This window comes from Artibeus jamaicensis, unplaced genomic scaffold, assembly GCF_021234435.1.
Source record: "Artibeus jamaicensis isolate MK-2021 breed Jamaican fruit bat unplaced genomic scaffold, CSHL_Jam_final scaffold_537, whole genome shotgun sequence".
Taxonomy (NCBI): domain Eukaryota; kingdom Metazoa; phylum Chordata; class Mammalia; order Chiroptera; family Phyllostomidae; genus Artibeus; species Artibeus jamaicensis.
In genome coordinates this window covers 14294286-14312903 of record NW_026522047.1, presented here as the reverse complement: position 1 = coordinate 14312903, position 18618 = coordinate 14294286, and the positions used below count along the sequence as shown (strand labels likewise).

The window sequence follows — 18618 nt, the reverse complement described above, 5'->3', positions numbered from 1 at the left end:
CTGTCTCCTAAGTTCTCTCAAATTACCGTGTGCCAGAAACTCCGAAAAAGCCTCTGTAAAACCACTTCAGTAACTCATTGCTTAAAGGAATAATGTGATGACTAGTTAGTGCTGAATATCCCACAATGAAAATATCATAGAAACTTTAATCACGACATTGAGATTAATTATGAGTTGTTAGCAGTATTCCTTGTCAGATACATATTTGATAAGCAGACTTCTAAAGAAGTAATCACACCAGTAAAGCATCAGTTTATATGCACATGAAGTCAATGCACAGAGTAAAGGAACATATAGGACACAGCATTTGTTAGAACGTGTATTTTAGAGAATAGGGAATACATTTTTTACTACTATTTACATACTCTGTGAACATAAATGTTTCCCTAATTCTTTTTTTCTAGATGAAGGAAGCAGACGAGGGCACCGGGTCCGGAGACGGGCCAGTGAAGGCCGTGCGCAGACGGAGGGCGCGGAGGGAGTGACCGCCTTCCAGTGTCTCACTGCTGCAGGGACTTGGCACTTCTCAGAGCAGGTGCCAGAGCCGAGCCTGAATCCACCCGCACATCCTGTTTCCACGTCTGGTCTGTTATTCTTTCAGACATCCCTGCAGTCTTTTCTGGGGAAAAAAACCTTTGGAGTTACCTGGTCTTCAAATTTAGAATAAAAAAAAAAAAGTGGCACGTTACATATGAGATTTATGAGATTAATATCATTAGAAGTTACCAGTTTTAATAGTTCAGAGAAAGTTTTGGTTTGTACAGAGGGAAATAATATGCAGCAGCTTCCCTGGTATTGGAAAAACCAGTTACTGAGATTTCCTCTTAAATGGCTATTCTGCAGTATAACTGGTGGTTCCACAATAAAAACAAGTGTGTTCTCTCGTACAGAGCTAAGTGCAATAAAGTTTCTGTGTGGTTGTTCTATCAACAAGGTGCTGTATGTGACCACATTTACCTAGTTGGTGTCCAATTACAGTTACGGTCCCTGAAATTGTAATTCCTCTAAAGGGGGTGTTTTGTTGGCAGACAAGTTAACAAAACAGAAATGTCTGAGTGTCATTCACAGAATCCCTGGTTAACCATGCAGCATATTTTAATTTGAATACAAGGAAAATGGTTCATCAAAACAAGGTTTTCAAGCTTTTATTTTATGCCAGAAACTTTTACCCTACTTATCGTTGATATGTACGTTACTCTTGAGAATATAATTTAAATATTTTCTTCTTCATTTCCTTTTTAATAGGTAAGTTATTATGGGAGGCTCGACATCATTTTTCTGATCATTAAGAAATTGTAATGGCTAATAGATATCATGGTTTGTATTTTTGTCTTTTTCCTGGCAAATTTAAATCTACTTTAAGTCAATTCTCTTGTCTAGCTTCAAAGCTGCCTCAAAGGTAGACACCAGCAACTATCAGTAATCTGTTGCTCCTCTTTGTAAACTACAGGAGTTAACAAAAGTCACAGCATGATGGTAAATGGAGCTGGTTTAATCCACCTAAAATGTTTTAAGTTCTTATGTTTGGGTAACAGGTTAGGTCCTTTGGAAGGTGCGGTAAATCTTTTTGAGACCAGAGAACCACTCTCACACTATCCAGAGAACGTCACACTCACTGGGTACCATGTTGGATTTCTTCATGGACACACACACCCCGTTTTGGGGTACGTACCAACTAATTTCCCATACAGGGAAGTTAGTACATTTAGAGCATATTTGTAAGGAAAATGAGTCTCTAGATTCTCCTTCTACTAAAGGAAGCCAGTCATATTCTTACTTCAGAGAGTGAACTGAAAATGAAGTTTTTATTTTATTGCTGTATTCTGAACTTTCATAAATTGGTGGTGGTGATCTTAATACATAGTTAACCACACACTGTATTTATTTAATACTGATTCAACACATCTTGCAAGGATCCCCTTTCTTGCTTTGTATTTGGAATGTCCACATGAACTAGTCATACTGAATGATTCTAGGTGAGAATGTTTCTGGAAGTAAACTGTATCGGGAGATAAATCTCTTACTATGGAAACCTTGTCTGACAGGTATCCTCTATGTGGACATTTTTCCCCTAAAGCTTTTTTTTACTTTCTTGGTTGCCGATTCATTTTGACGTTAACATTGGTCAAACTCCAAGAGTTTGCAGTGGTAACATCCGAGCACCTGGTTCTGCCAGCTCACTGCTGCTTCCTGTACTTGAGTCGTGCAGCGGATGTAGTCTTCCTAGTAATGAGATGGCTTTTTCCTTTTACCACCCTAACCTGCCTTTAAAATGACTTACATTTTGTCCTTTTCTCTAACAAAGGAGAAAAAAAATTTGCTTTTATTTTAGTTGGCCTTTTAGGAGACTTTTTTAACTTGGCCAGGCTAAACTAGCTTCATTTTTCTTGATTTTTTTTTAAAGACAGCCTGGCTTCCACGGATTATTTCTCTAGAAAGACACATGATTGGAATTAGAGCCTTTTTTGAAAACTTTGCATGTACACCTCATGCACTTTTCCTGCAAATTAGAATGGTGATAATTAGCCCTGGCTGGTATGCCTCAGTGGATTGAGGGCTGGCCTGCAAACCAGTGGGTTGTTGGTTCAATTCCCAGTCAGGGCAAATACCTGGGTTGGGGGCCAGGTCCCTGACTGGGGGCACTGCAGAGGCAACCATGTACTGATGTTTCTCTCCTTCTCTAAAAATAAATTTTAAATTATTTTTTAAAAAACAGTGATAATTAGTGTGACTTGGAAATTACGGTTAAAATGCCAGAACATCTTCAAGTTTCTGCTAGCTTATAACACTTACCTCAGAACCATTAGTTAGGAGAAAAATGTTTATATTATTTACACTATTTATCTATCACATACCTTGTTAAGGGAGATTAGCCTAACCTAAAAAATACAATACTTTTCCCCTGGAAATCTTGGATCTTTCTTTGAATTCCTTGTTTTAAAAATTAATGTATAATAATCTTGTGACACTTGTCTTAGTAAAATTATTATTCCCCTAAATACCCAGTAACTGGAACTTAAGGAAGAACAGGCTTTGAACAACCCTAGAGACCCCACACTGCCACCCAGTGACACCAAAACACAAGACCATTTCTGAAACAGCTTTTTATTAAACAGCAAAGCAAAACTGCAACACAGTTTTTAACATTTGTAAATTACGGCACAAAAGGGATGCAAAATATTTTGCAGTATGATTATATATTCATACAGCTAAAGTCATTCATCAAATTGTACATCAATACAAATATTATTACATGATTAAAAGTAGCCCAAACCTAGTAACTATAAGCTATGTTACCGAATCTCTCTCCTATTGAATATTTAACATTTTAACATTACTTCTGATATTAGTTTCCTTAGCAAATGGAATCTACAAACTAATTTTAAAAAACTGTTAAAGAATGTGACTCTGTAAACCAAGTAGTTGCGCTTACAGAAAACTCCGGGAGCAGTAGTGAGACTGAGAACATTATTAACTAGTATAACATGAAAAACTCTCCCATTTTAGTCATGATTCTGATACTAATACAGTCAAAGGACTCTGCAAAAATTGATCTGCTGGATATTATAAATATCCAGAGACCAAATGCTCTAGACATGGTTTATTACCAGGTCAGGCCAACTTAACCCACTTTCGTACACATTTCCCCTAAAGGACCCATCCGTGCCGGAGATAGCACAGTTCTGGAGTAGAAACATCCAGAGTTGGTTACTGCTGTTTACCAAGTACTTTTTCCATCCTATTTCTGTTTTTCCTCAAAATACTCTGTTTCAAACATGTGCACAAGCAGAGCTCATCTTTTCAGATACCAAATTATTTTGTGTAAAAGGGAAGTTTTCAACTATTTTCCCAATTTGACAATTCAACTTCGAGGAAAAAAATCTTTTTTACAGCCTCTGTTTTCAGGTGAGAAAAGAGAACCCAGCAGTCCTGTCTCAACCCCAGCACTAAACACAGTCACGCACTGCTAAATGACGGGATGCAGTCTGAGAAAAGCATCCTTGAGAAAGTCATCATGAGCAGACGTCACAGAGCGCACTTAGACCGAGCTGGGAGGTGTGGCCACCTCCCACGCCAGGCCACACAGTAAGTGCACTGCCGGTCAAGTCCTCAGTCTGTCACTGACTGAAAGGCCATTGTGTGGGCCCATGGCCGAATAACGAACAGTAAGCCCTGCCTTTTGTTTGAGTTTTAACAGTAGGGTGCAGGTTACTCTCATAAATGATTAACTACTAAAATTACTTTTACAAATGTGAAACCAACTTTTTCCTCCAGGGGAAGGGAAATGGGAAGGAAGAAGCAAATGCAGAAGAGGCACAAGATGGTAGACAGGGTACAAAAAGCTGTGCATTCAGTACATGATTTTGGTCACTTTTTCACAACACGTGGTTATTTTCTTATATGTCCTACTCTGCCTATAATAAAACACGGTGCTAAACCTACAGAGCAAAGCAAATTCCATAAAACCTTATCATAAATATATGCATTTCTAATTACAAAGTCTACATTTTCACGTTTTCATAAACTAACATAATACACAAACTCATGGAAGTCCTCTCTTATGCTCTTAATTTTGCCTATATCTGACATTATCTTTATAAATATTCAATGAAGCCACAAACAAAAGTACTATAACTTCTGGGATCTATCCAAGTTTTAAAGAAAAAAAGAGCAGCAGCAATTTCGTAAGACAGAAGGGCTGTCGGTCCCTTACTTTCTTTTGCTTTTTGTGTCAGTTGTTTGAAAAACACTAGAAGCTGACATGAGGTTTTCTATATATTGTCCAAGAACTTGGTTTTCTGATTTTAGCTTCAGATTTTCTTCCTTAACTGCATCTACTCTCGCAGAGAGATCTATATTAAAAATAAAAAAGCCCATTATCAATAAAATGATGGCAGTGATTCCAGTGTAAAATGCTTAACATTTATTCTTAAGAGAGAAAATTCTTAAATTTTTGATTTTTAAATTCAATTCACTTTAAGAAGTTATGGTAAACAAGGTAAACAGTGCAAATCAATAGCTAAAATTCTGGAAATGAGATTTCACAGTAGACTAAATGTCATTCTTTGTAAATAGCATTTATGTTGATGACTAAATTCTTAAAATGGTCATTTAAAAAATTACGGACTTTGTTTTTTAATGTGAATTTGAGTTCACATCTTACCAATGTAAAACTGTAACATCTTCATTAGAAATGTTTAAGAAAATGTGGTAGCCGAATCCAACTGAATTCATATACTGGGTATAGAAAGTCAGTTTCTTCCAAGCAATTGAACATTTTATAGTTTTACATTAGCAAGGAATTCAAAAGATGCAGTTCTTGTTGATAAATAAAACATCCTCTCCATTCATTCATGTAACAGCGGAGTACTGGGTGCCCTCTGGAGCCAGGCACTGCTCTAGAGGCAACAGCACTGGAAAAGAAGGCCCCTGCCCTCACGGAGCTTGCGTTCTACCGGGCGTGTGGGCATGTGTGCACTGGGGGGGCTCCACGTGGGGGTCGGGAGAAAGCAAGGAGAGTAAGGGTCATAGGAAGGAAAAGAGAAGTTGGCCTTTTATAGGAATGGTCAGGGACAGCTATTTTGACAAGGTGGTTTGACCAGCAACAGAGAGTTAGGGAATGAGCCTACAGATACGCAAATAACTAGGGGGAACAGATTCCAGCAGAAGGGAACAGCAACTAAAACCCTCAGTAGAAGCTTATTGAAAGAACACAGTGGGGGGCGGGGAGCTGGGCAAAGTGTCTGAGGTAGAATGTGTGAGGCCATGTGTGTGACCTGGCACTGAAAGGTAAAAGGGAAGTAACAGCCTTCCAGGGTGGCTTTTATTAACTGTGACATTAACTGTGAACCAGGGCGCCACTGGAGGGACATGATCTGCTCAATCTGGTATCAAGAAACCACCCCCAAAACCCCACAACCTCTTACTTTCATTAAAAACCAAGAGATGTTTGCATGAATTTATGCACTACGTCTATAAAGTGAAAAGACTCAGATCAATTCGCTTTTATTCTCTGAGGCTAACACAGGGCTGTTAGTACAAGCAGACTTAGGAGTACAATAATGGAGGGGCTCTCATGTACTAAACAGCATCAGGTTAGGCCATAAAGATGGAAGCTTAAGAACACTGTTTGACTTTCTTATTGAACAGTATCTGTTCCTTAAAACCACCAGCCAAAGCAACAGGCGGGAGGGGGGGAATGTTGAAATGGATTTGAAATTTATAATTTTTAAAACCGTGCACACTAAAAAAATGTAGAATCACAAAGGCTTACAATGTCAATTAATTGATGTTATTCAAGAAAACTACAAAATGCAAGCTAACCTTCAAGTGTGTGTTGGAGTTCCAACACTTGATTAATAAGTCGTGTTTTTTCCTCCAGTTCCACCTGATTTTCAGCATCAACTGCTGTAATAAAAAGGTGCAGATTTACTATTAACATTAGGTACCATTTGTGTAGTGTAGCATTTATAGATCTGTGAACTGTTTTATGCTCTAAGTTGACTTATACAAGAGCCTGTGAAGTATAAAGTTCTATCCCCACACTGCAGATAAGAACACCAAGTACAGTGTTTTCCCAGCATCTCACAGTAAGGAACTAAAACTCACTTAAATCCTTTCCAGAACTAGACGGGATATAAATAAGTAAATTAGCCAAAACCAAATCTCTAATATTATTCTCTTCTTTCCACTGCTCAATAAAGCAAAAGCCTCCACAAAACCAGAACGTACCATCCATGTCAGCATTCATCATCTTGGGTAACAAACTTCGGGGCCTTGGGTACAAAATCCTTGATGACTGGTCTGCAATAAGAAAAAGACAAACACAGAAATATAAGCTTTTCAAAAGAAAACTGTGACCCAGTAAGGACCCTCTCATATGCTTTACTGTTTCTAAGAATAAACACCCAATGGGTAAGCAAAGGATACCGACAAATGGTGATACAGAGAAGTAAATGAGAGAAGACACTGAGTTTTTTGGTTATCAAAACATACATAATTAAATATCACATAAAATTATTTTTAAAAGATAATGATAAATGCTAGTAGTTACGAAAAAACTGTCATTGTGCATCCATGTACCAAATGCCTCACATATATTACTCATCAAACCAACAGAACACTGCAATTTACATTTGGCAAGAATGTGTGAGATTTACTGTCTCAGAAAGTCTATCTATGTATTTTGCTTTAATTTCAGAGCCAACATCTATATCAATTCGAACCTAGGTCTAAGTCTGTCTATAAACTCCCTTTCTTCATTATGCAATGGAAGAAACTTTAGCCCTGATCTAATTTCGCCATTTTGCAACTCTTGATATCAAACTCCTTTGGTATTTCCACTAAGCAACTGAAAAGAAATTTCATTCCCTTCAAGCTGCATCAACTGTCAGCATGGTTGTTCGTTCCGATCCGCTCAAATTCTAACTTGTTCTGATTATATAAATCCACAAATTGCGGGAATGTTTGGCCAAACGGGGATCCGAATGCGGAGCCAGATCCCCAGAAAACGGCTCTCTATTGAGCTTCATGAGGTCACGCCCTAAACACACAGAGATAACTGTGGATCCTCAGGTACGGATACAGTGTGGGGACCACAGCCTAGCATGTTCTTAACATTGTTACGTCATAGTATCAGAATGGATACTTGGCGCAACAAAAGCCCTGCCCTTCCGGAATGTATCCCCTTTCTCGGTTCCAATAATAACTCCCCAAAACTTGTTCAGCAGGACCCTTCAAAGAAAACGAAGAAACCAACCCGGGAGCTGCTTTCAGCGCCTAAAAAGATGTGGCCAGCCCTCACTGTACCTCTCACTTGCCCCCGCCCCCCATCCTGGCCTCGGCCTCTTCTCCCCCACCTCCTGGGCTTGGCAGAGCAACCACAGCCAAGACCAGAGGGGCCAGGTCCCCTCGCACCCAACCGCCCTTCCCGCAGTCGCATTTCAGAGCCGGCGTGCTGGACAGCGGTCTTCAACTTGGGAGAGGCGGGGAGGAGCGGCAGGACATCCAAGTCCCGAACAGCACCCCACCCCCACCCCCAACGAAGCTCTGGGCCTAGTAAAGAGAAGATTAAAAAAAAAGAGGCTGCGCATGGGTTCTGCCCAGGACTCAGCCGTCTCCTCGACGCCCAGGCCCGAGGCCGCTCCTCCTGGACCCCCGGGGCTCCGGGCTGCATCCAGCGGGCCCCGACCCTTGAGCCTTCCGCAGTACAGAGGCCGCAACTCCAGTGACCTGGGGCCAGGCCCTCTGCTGCCCAAGGCTGCCCTCACCTGCCGTTTGAGGAGCCGGGAGGGGCAGGTATCTGGAGGATGCCTCAAGCCCGGACTCTTGGAGCAATTGACATCGGCAGCTCCACCCTTTCCGCCCACAGAGCGTGCGCAGAGCCCGGAGTCCCTCCACGTCCCGCCAATGCCCACTCAAGAAGGTACGCGTGCGCATTAGCTGCCCAGCGACCCAATCGTCCTCTCTCCAAGCTCAGGGATCCACCTCTTTGCCATAACAAAAGGACATTGGCATCCAATCAGGATTGAGGTAGTTGTGGGCGGGTCCTGGAAGAACAACAGCCAATAACAGCACAGAAGAGAAGTTAAGGGTGAGAAAGCCCGTTCTAGCGTAGCGTCTGTTCTGTCTCAGCGGGAGCCTGAAAATTGGGCTCAGAAATCCAACATGGAACATTCTGACAGCTGTCAGGAAGGAGGTTGGTAACAAGAAACGCTGGGCAAATGAGAAATCATTGAAATGTAAGAAAGGGGCATTTGTGGATATAACAGATGAAGCCAATGCAATTCCGTGGTTCCTCAACTCTAACAGCAGACTTTTTAATATTTTTTTTATTTCCCAAGTCGGAAACCTCCTAAGTGTACCTCTAGTTGGTTGTTTCTCTCCAAATACGTAGTGCCCTGACCATTTACTTATATTACAGAGTTGAGAAAATACCTTAATAGTACTTTGGCATACAGCACTTTCTCTCACCATATTCCATGTTGAAACTCAGAACCACCCACAGAAAGAAACCTAAGCTTAGGAGCGAATGTCTTGCTCAAGGTCGTACACATAGTATCAAATGCTTTGTGCCAGGCTTTGGGCTGTAATGTTATCTGGCTGGATACTGTTCATAAATACCATATTTTGCTGTCTATAATGCACACTTTTTGTCCAAATTTGTGAGGGGAAAAATAAGGATGCACATTATACACGGGTAATACTAATTCCGTATCTGTGTAAATGTTTTTAATTCTTTTATTATGCCTATGTTAAAATGTTTCTTTAGAAAGCAATAAAGATACCCATATGCAAAATAATATCCTGGAACATGATATTTTTCTTTTTAAATATAAATTAATAAATATCTGAATTAAAAAATTAAAACAAAAGATTTTTTCCTGAAAGTTTGGGCCAAAATGTGGATGCACGTTATACACAGCAAAATACGGTAGCTAGCCCTTTAGATAAAGTGGACCCTCTTTGTTTTCAATATTTGTTGAGTACAAGGTAGTTAACATTCTCCTGAGTCGGAGGGGTGAGACTTATGTCTGTCTGTTGGTTGGTTTTTTACTTCTAGTACACTTTGCTGATGTATGGCCTTAATCCTGTTAAGGGTTATATTGAAAATGTATATTGAAGTGTACATTTCAGTAGCACTGAGTGTATTCACATGGTTCTTCAACCAATCCCCAGAGTTCTCTTTATTTTGCAAAACTGAAACTCCATACCCATTCAACAACGCTCCATTTAGCTCTCCCCCAGCACCTGGAGACCACTACTCTCTCTCTCTCTCTCTCCCTCTCCATATGCCTATTTTAGGTACCTCATGTAAGTGGAATCAGAGTTTTCTTGTGACTCAGCATTATATTCTCAAGTTTCATCCATGCTGCAGCATGTGTCGGAATTCCCTTCCTTTTTAAGCCTGGTTAACATTCCACTGTGTGTACGTGTTTTGTTTGCCCATTCATGTCAGTACACACTGGGGCTGCTTCCACCTTTGAACTGTTGTGACTGCTGCTGTGAACACGGTGTGTGCAAATGTCTGTCTGAGAACCTGCCTTCACTTCTTGGGTACACATCCAGGAGTACAATGACTGGGTCCAGGTGGTAGTAATTTTAAAAGCAACTTTTAAAAATGTGGTATTGACACAAGAAGAGGCAAAAAGAAAATGAAGAGAGTGCCTGTGCCTGTAAGTTGTACAATGAAAGTGTCTGATAAGGAAGACGTGTCGGTAAGGTTGTGGGAAAAACCTATTCATTCCTGTTGGGAGTGTAAATGCTACAATAACTTTGTGAATTGGCTTTAAAATTTTTTACTTATTTTATTTTATTTTATTTTTATTCATTATGCCATTACAGTTGTTCTACTTCCTCCCCTTCATTCCCCTCCACCCTACCCCCCGTCCCCACTATTACCCCCCCTTTAGTTTATGACCATGTGTCTCAAGTTCTTTAGATTCTGTATTTCCCATACTATTCTTTCCCCCCCATCTATTTTCTATCTACCATCTACGCTACTTATTTTCTGTACCTTCTCCTCTTCCCACTCCCCTGTTGCTAACCCTCCACGTGATCTTCATTTCTATGTTTCCACTCCTGATCTAGCTGTCCTTTTAGTTTGCTTTTGTTTTAGGTGTGGTTGTTAATAACTGGGAGTTTGCTGTCCTTTCACTGTTCATGTTTTTTTAACTTCTTTTTCTTAGATAAGTCCCTTTAACATTTCATATAATAAGGGCTTGGTGATGATGAACTCCTTGAATTTGATCTTATCTGAGAAGCACTTTATCTGTCCTTCCATTCTAAATGAAAGCTTTGCTGGATAGAGCAATCTTTGTTGTAGGTCTTTGGTTTTCATGACTTGGAATACTTCCTTCTAGCCCCTTCTTGCCTGTAAGGTCTCTTTTGAGAAATCTGCTGACAGTCTGATGGGAAGTCCTTTGTAGGTGACTGTCCCCTTATCTCTTGCTGCTTCTAGGATTCTCTCCTTCATTTTAATCTTGGCTAATGTAATGATGATGTGCCTTGGTGTGTTCCTTCTTGGGTCCAACTTCTTTGGGACTCTCTGAGCTTCCTGGATTTCCTGGCAGTCTATTTCCTTTGCAAGATTGAGGAAATTCTCCTTTATTATTTGTTCAAATAAGTTTTCCACTGGTGGCTGTTCCTTTCCCCCCTTCTGGTACCCCTATAATTCGGATGTTGGAGCATTTAAAGATGTCCTGGAGGTTCCTAAGACTCTCCTCATTTCTTTGAATTCTTGCTTCTTGACTCTTTTCTGTTTGGCCATTATTTGCTTTCTTCTAGTCCACTCCATTGATTTGAGTCCCAGTCTCCTTTTGATCGCTATTGGTTTCCTGTGCAATTCCATTCATTTCAATTAGTTTCACCTTCATATGTTTCTCTAATTTGTGGCTATAATCAACCAGATCTGTGAGCATCCTGATCACCAGTGTTTTAAACTGTGCATCTGCGAGTTTTGCTACTTCTTCATCGCTTAGATTTATAGGCTCTGGGGCTTTGAGCTCTTCTTGAGCCATTTTTGGTCTGTTCATGCCCGTTAAGTATGAGGAGCGGAGCCTTGGACTCCCAGGTCACTGGTTTGTGATGCTGTATGTGGGAGCGTGGTCAGAGCGGGGAAATGGTGACCCCCTCTGCTGTTTTGCACCGCTAGGTGAGGAGCAGAGCCTCAGGTGGTGCACCAGGGCGGGGCCACTCAGAGTCGCTGGGTTATGACGCTGTATGTGGAGGCGGGGTCAGAGCAGGGAAGTGGCGGAGCCCTCTGCTGCCACTGGCCGCTGGGACCTGCTCAGTCCTGTCTCACCGCCCACTCCCTTGCTGGTCCATCTGCGCATGAATGCGCGACCACAGTCAAATCTCGGCCTTGTTCCCTCGCTGGTTCCCCGCAGTCGCTCGCTGGGTCACTCACCAGGTCCGCCCCTTGCAACCCTGCACCTGGGTTCCACGTGCCTGAGTCCGTCCGACCGAGCTTTCCTGTGCAACCCTGCTCCACCAGCTGCTTGTTTCACCCCTGTTACCGGTCAGGCTGAAGAATTTGTTGTTATCAGACTTTCGAAAAGTTCAATTTTCTGTGTTCTGGCTGTGTTTTCTGTTGCTATTATTTAGTTGACTCTAAACTTGGGTGTGTGAGAAAGCAAGGCATCTCCACCTATGCCTCCATCTTGGCGGAAGTCTGTACTTATTTTTTTTTTAATGAGAGAGAGAGGAAGGGGGTGAGAGAAAGAGAAACATCTATTTGTTATTCCACTTATTTGTGCCTTCATTGGTTGACTCTTGTATGTGCCCTGTCCCAGGATGGAAAATGCATCCTGGGGGGTGTGACGCTAACCATTGCGCTATCCCACCAGGTCATGTTAACTTGGCTTTGGAAAGGAAAATTTTTTGCTGGTTTGGTTAAATTGGCTATTCACATAAAAATATGAAATTAGATCCACATCTCACACACAAATAAAACTAAATTCCAAATGAACTAAACATAAAAGGTGAAAAACAAAACTAAACTTTTAAAAAACAGATGTGTTTATGACAACATCATAGGCAAAAAATTGCTAAACTAGCCAAAACAGCGCCATTCATTAAGGAAAATATTTTAAATTTTGATGATTTTACAAACAGAAGAGTTAAAAGTTTTAAAACCCGAAGAGAAGACATTTTTAATCAAGTTAAAAACAAACCACAGGCTGGGACACTATAATAAAGCTCTGAGAATATTAAGAATTCTGACAATTTCAGATAAAAAAAAATTACTCAATAACAGAAATAGGCAACTGAAAGAAGTTTAAACTGAATGGCCTGAAAGTTTCTGTTCATGTTTACACCTTTATGAACAATCATGGAAATTCATATTAAAACAAGATAAAAAGGTCAGTTCGTTCAGAAGTTACAAAATCCTGATAGTGCTATGAAATGGCATGGAAGCAAAACCAGATAGAGCTGACTGTGTGTAAGGAGAACTGTGGTTGGCGAGTTCCTCGTGCCATTGCAGTTTGTAAGTAGGTACGGTGTGCAAACTATCGGTAGGGAGACAGAACCCAAGTCCCAGTCATGGCCGTACATTAGAATCACCTGGGAAGCTTTCAGTGATTTCAAATAGGCTATACCTCAACAGAGCAAAAACCAATCATTAAAAAACTATTTAAAAAATCAATGAAACAAAAAAAAAATGGTTTTTTTAAAGGAACAATACAATGAAAAGCTCTGAGTAGACTTTTTTTTTAAATGAGAGGAAACACCAAAAATTGCAGATAGCAAGAGTGAAAAAGTGACATCACTATAGACCCCACAGACATTAAAAGGCAAATAAGGGGATGTTATGAACAACTTTAAGGCAATAAATTTGATAACTTAGATGAATTTGATAATTTAGATTTACAAATTAGATGGACAAATCCTTTGAAAGAAAAAAATACAGAAGTTTACCCCCACAAGAATAGATGGTATGAATAGCTCTGTATCTATGTCATTACTAGGGTAACCTTCCCACAAAGAATACTCCAGATCCCAATGAATTCACTGGTAAATTCTTCCCAATATTTTGAGAAATTAAATCAGTTCTTAAACCCAGACTCTTCCAGAAAATGAAATAGGAAAAAACACTTTTCAACTCATTTTATATGAACAGCATTACCTAATACAAAAATTGAAAGGGAGAAAATTGAACACAGATGCACAAACCCTTAAATTGTCAGGACACAATGCAACACAGCAGTTGCTCGAAGACGAGCAGCCTGGGCAGTCGCGCAGTTCTGGCCCCAGGAGTCGCACTCCTCTCAGTGAATATGGTCTAAAAATGATTCCAAAAATTGTATGAAAAACAACGTCTGAAATAGCCAAAACAATTTTGTAAAAGAAACCACACAACTTAGAACACTTGTAGTACCTTATTTCAAGTCTTATTATAAAGCAATCACAATAAAATAAGTGGAGTATTTGGTATAAAGATAGACACACTGATAAATGAAACAATAGAATCTAGGGATGAACCCACACATATGATTGATTTTCACTATGATACTAGGTAATTCCATGAGAAAGGATAGATTTTTTTTTTCAACAAATGGTGTTGGGACAACTGGATAATGAAATGGGGGAACAATGAACCTCAGCCTGATAGCATATACAAATCTTATAGCTTACACCAAAATCTTCATTCAAAATGGATCATAGATTGAACATAAAAGCTAAAACTATAAATTTTCTAGAAGAAGACAGAGAAGAAAATCTTTGTCCCCTTAGTGTTGGCAAAATTTAGCAAAGGTTTCCCAACAAACAATAACTATAACAGAAATGAATGACTCAGTAAACTTTATAAAAATTAAAAATTTCTGCTCTTTGAAAAAAACCATTGAGAAAATGAAAGGATAATCTATAGACTAGCACAGTCTCTACACCATTTAGTAAAGGACTTGAATGAAGGCTAAGAATGTGGACCACGTCTACTTTATCCAGTCCTCTATGGAAGGACACTTTGGTTGTCTCCACGTCTTGTTTTTTTTTTAATATTTTTTTTTAAAAAAAATTTTCTATTACAAAAAAAAAGAGGAGGAAGGGGGGGTGTTTTTTTTTTTTTTTTTTGGGGGGGGGGGGGGGGTTTTTGGTAATAGCCATTCTAATAGGGGTGAGGTGGTATCCCATTGTAGTTTTTACTTGCATGTCCTTAATAGCTAGTGAAGTTTAACATCTTTTCACATATCTGTGGGCCATTTGTAGGTCATCTTGGGAGAGGTGTCTGTTGAGATGCTTTGCCCATTTTTAATTGGATTTTTTGGTGTTGAGTTGTATGAATTCTTTATATATTTTGGATTTTAGCCCCTGGCCAGAGCTGTTGTTTGCCAATATCGGCTCCCATTCAGTTGGTAAGACTGATGTTTTTCAATGAGAAGAAGACTGTCTAGGATTTCGTTAGGGTTTAAAATATGCTCTGCTTATCACACGTTATTTTACTTGGTCCACAGACAATCCGATGATATAGGTATCATCAACTCCACTTTAGAGGTGAGGAGATCAAGGTTCAAAGACTGTTTTGTCCAATATCATAGGGCTAGTAATCGGCTGAACTCAAACCTGTCTGTCTTATCTGTAAAATGAGTGTTGTAATACCTACTTTATTGAATTGTTATTAGGATTCTTAATATTAAGTAAAAATAAAACACTGCAAAGACTTTCCAAATTGAAATGAAACCACCAACCAAAGAAGGCGGGTTGGAACTTGCAGCCTCAACCTAACCAACTCAAGTTTCCACTACAACAGAAACATGCTTCATGGGACTGAAACAAGGCCCAGGGGCTTACAGTGTCAGAGTCAAAATATCCAGGCTCCGATCCATGGTGACTCAGCTTATGAAGAACCATGGAAATCTCAATTTATGTGAAAATAACAATCAACAGACACCAACACTAAGATGGCCCAAATGTCGAAATTATCTGGAAAAGATTTTAAGCAGCTATTAAAAATACTTGAACAAGTGATCACACACACAAAAAAAATCCTGAAACAGAAGTTACAATTGAAAGTATAAGCAACATAATAGAAGCTATAAAGAAGAACCAAGTGGGAATTTTATGTCTGAAAAATAAAATAATTCAAATTAAAAACCATCTGCAAAGACCTGATGGCAGGATGGGAATGAAAGAAGGAAAAGCGAATTTGAAGAGGCTTCAGTAGAAATCAATCAATCTGAGCAACAGAGAGAAAAGTCATTGAGGAAAAACACCCCCAAAACCTCAGGAATGAGAGACGACAACAACAACAAAAATCTAGCATTTCTGTCATCAAGAGACCAGAAAGAAAAAGAATCAGGGTGCTGAAGTACAGGGGCTGGCAAAAGTAGGTTTAGAGTTGTGAGCACGCAAAACAAGTTTTATTCTTTTGCATTAATAAAGCTATGGTTATAAACATAAACTGCATGTCTTTTTCCATACAAATAACTGTAAACCTACTTTTGCCCTCTCCAGTGTACTTGAAGGGACTGTGGTTCTCCAAGTTAGAGAAAATACAGTTTTCTCAAACTGTATTTGAGAGGAAGGGCGCTGACTAAGAAAACGATGTCTAAAAGGCTCTGGGGATCGGGCCTAATGAAGAAGATGTTGGAGAAACACTGAGCTAGACGCTGAGCACCAACATCACTAACATGACAAAGAGAACCCCAGAGAGCGTTTACTTTCTGCTGGAAGAAGACTGCACCGCCATCTATGAAACAGTGGAGAACAAGGAGGAGGAGAAAGGGGAGAAGAAGAGAAAAAGGAGAAGGAGAGGAAGAAGGAAGAAGAAAAGAAAGACCAAAGAAAATTGCAACCTGGGTTGACCAAGCTCCTAAAGTAGAAATTCAGCACAAAACACAGAGGGCAGAGACATGGGGTAAATCTACCTCCTGGATCAAATTGGCAAAATCTGGCTATGAAACAAAACAGCAACAAGACAAAAACAACAACAAACCAAAACCCTTTTCTTTAACAAAAAGGAAATAATTTACACCAGGGGGAAAAGAATGGAAAAAAACCTATAGGTAAAGAGGTACTTTTTAAATACATATTAAAAAAAAAAAAAACAATGATCCTATGGTTTATGTTGGCTGCACCTTGGATGAAAAACAAAAACATTTAAAGGATGCAAGGAAATTATTGCTATAAAGGAGAATGTGGTTATTTTAGAGCATTCACCTTTTTAAAAATCCCAAAGCCAAACCTAAGTCTTGCCAGATAATTTAAACTTTAAAGGAAGCCTAAGACAAACTATCTAAAAAAGATAACATAGAAAAGATAATGATAAAGTTAGGGAGAAGCATAACATTCAAAAACCACTGCAAATTAGATAAAATACTGTTGCTGATAATTAAGATCTATTCTTGAAATAACAAAAATGTTACTCCAAAAAACACAAAAATCAGTACACTCAAGTGAATATAAAAGGGAGTTGAAATTTTGGCAAACTCATCATGAAGTGAACATTTACTAAACGATGTATTTATTTTATACAGCATTCCATATTTGCATTATATTTTTCAATAAAAACTGGTTTAAAAATAGGCAACAAAGTTTTGTTCTTTTGACTAAAGAAGACATACAAGCACTAAAAGAAACCACTGAAATTACATGGAAATATTGGATTGTGATGAACATTTATGTTATCTGGAATCTGCTTGTATTTATGTGGTGTAATATCATACACCATCTAAATAAGAGCAGAAAATTAAAATATTTTTTATAGAGAATGGGAAACTCCAAACCAAAAACTGTTGTTCCAAAGCAGCAAATTGCACGAGGAAGAAATGATAAATAATGAAATTGAGAACGTCCGGATCATGCTGATCTTCCAGGCTGACTCACTCTCACCACACACACAAAAACTTCCAGCTCGTCTTAAACAATTAGAGGCTTCTAAACACACTGTGGGTATTTTAAAGTGAAATATGTGAAATGGAGGCATTTTGATAACTTTCTAGTGTAACCAGGTGTGTTCCCTGATACTTTAAGCTCATTAATTTGCAAGATGTACTTCATCTCATTTCTAAATTAAGAACTCATATTTTCCTTTCATTTTTTTCCCTTGAAAGGTTATCGAATTCACCGGGGAATGAATGCTGCCCCGAACTTGGTGAGTAAAGCATATAATCTTCTTGCCGAAACTTGATTTCCCAACTAGACTTCATCTTATGGCATAGTGTTATCTGGCGAATTAGGTTATTTGTGTATGCTTTTTTTCAAGATTGTGATTGCCTGGTAATAATCAATAGGTGGCTAATTTGATCAGAGTCTTTCTCATTCTTATTCTTGTTCAATAGATAAAAAGAGATTACCAGTGTACTTTTAGAGCTTCTCAAATGGGAATTCAGAAGGACATTAGGGTCTCCCTGAAATCAAGCTTTGAACTTTGTGACAAAAATGAAAATAACTAGGAATGATTATGCAGTCTTTGTGCTTATTTCTCTCTGCATGAAGCCCTGTCTCATCAGTGTTTCCCAAAGGGTGTACCCCTGATTGTGAAAGGGAAGCTTTGAAGGGTAGTCACAATGGTCACGTGTCTTACTGTAATCAAGAAATATGAGTGCAGCCAACTCTCAATTTGCAGATGCTGTTGCCTAGAACAAAGCCAAGTTCAAAACGATGTTAATGAAGTGGTTAATTTAATGTGCCAAAAACTTCAGCGCCGGTATGCAAATGGCTGGTTTGGGAAATTCGGATCTGTCAAAAGTGCAGCAGGCACTGGTTTGAAAAGGATGAAACCTGGCTTCCAGCTCGGGCTCAGTCTGCATTTGTTCACTGAAGTCTTCACGTGTTTGCCAGTTAGAGAGTATATTTTAGTGTCTCTTTATAGCTACATAGTGCAGAGTATCTGGATATTTAAAACTGGCCACAAGCCTGCAGGGGATGAGTTGCTTTGCTATAGACCCCATCTCCTCAAAGGAGGGGTTGGACTAGAGGTAGTTCCGCTTCTCTAATAGTGTGTAAAGCGACACTGAGGAAACCATCAAATGACGATACTAATGAGTTATGGTCAGTGGTTCCCATGTTTAAGCACGAACCTTTGATGCTTTGCTTGTTTTTTAACCATGGTGTCCTTAGCAACGTGCCCGCCACAGGTTCTGCCAGCCCTCCTGAGTGACTCACGGGCTGTGGGTT

At 39.4% G+C, this 18618-nt stretch overlaps 2 protein-coding genes and 1 long non-coding RNA gene across 11 annotated transcripts in view; 2 read left to right on the top strand and 1 right to left on the bottom strand.

The window, feature by feature from the left end:
* Nucleotides 1-1188, top strand: part of CLGN (calmegin) — a 30336-nt gene extending 29148 nt beyond the window's left edge. The window contains exon 15 of the mRNA XM_037126176.2: nt 405-1188. Coding sequence (XP_036982071.2) covers nt 405-485 — 81 coding nt within the window. The 3' untranslated portion in view covers nt 486-1188. The remainder of the gene's footprint in view (nt 1-404) is intronic.
* A 1885-nt stretch (nt 1189-3073) lies between these two features.
* Nucleotides 3074-18618, bottom strand: part of SCOC (short coiled-coil protein) — a 30659-nt gene continuing 15114 nt past the window's right edge. The window contains exons 1-4 of one of the 4 annotated variants that reach the window (XM_037126178.2): nt 8271-8439; nt 6733-6804; nt 6325-6408; nt 3076-4853 (exon numbers count right to left, since the gene is read on the bottom strand). In XM_037126178.2, coding sequence (XP_036982073.2) covers nt 4711-4853; nt 6325-6408; nt 6733-6804; nt 8271-8439 — 468 coding nt within the window. In that variant the 3' untranslated portion in view covers nt 3076-4710. Of the gene's footprint in view, nt 4854-6324; nt 6409-6732; nt 6805-8270; nt 8440-18618 lie in introns of those variants that run through there. The other 3 variants (XM_037126182.2, XM_037126179.2, XM_037126181.2) reach the window with 3 other exon arrangements.
* Nucleotides 8604-18618, top strand: part of LOC119034966 (uncharacterized) — a 153298-nt gene continuing 143283 nt past the window's right edge. For 4 of the 6 annotated variants that reach the window (XR_008390279.1, XR_008390282.1, XR_005079681.2 and 1 more), the window contains exons 1-2: nt 8604-8741; nt 17553-17593. This is a non-coding gene — a long non-coding RNA (uncharacterized LOC119034966). Of the gene's footprint in view, nt 8742-10143; nt 10218-17552; nt 17594-18618 lie in introns of those variants that run through there. The other 2 variants (XR_005079682.2, XR_008390280.1) reach the window with 2 other exon arrangements.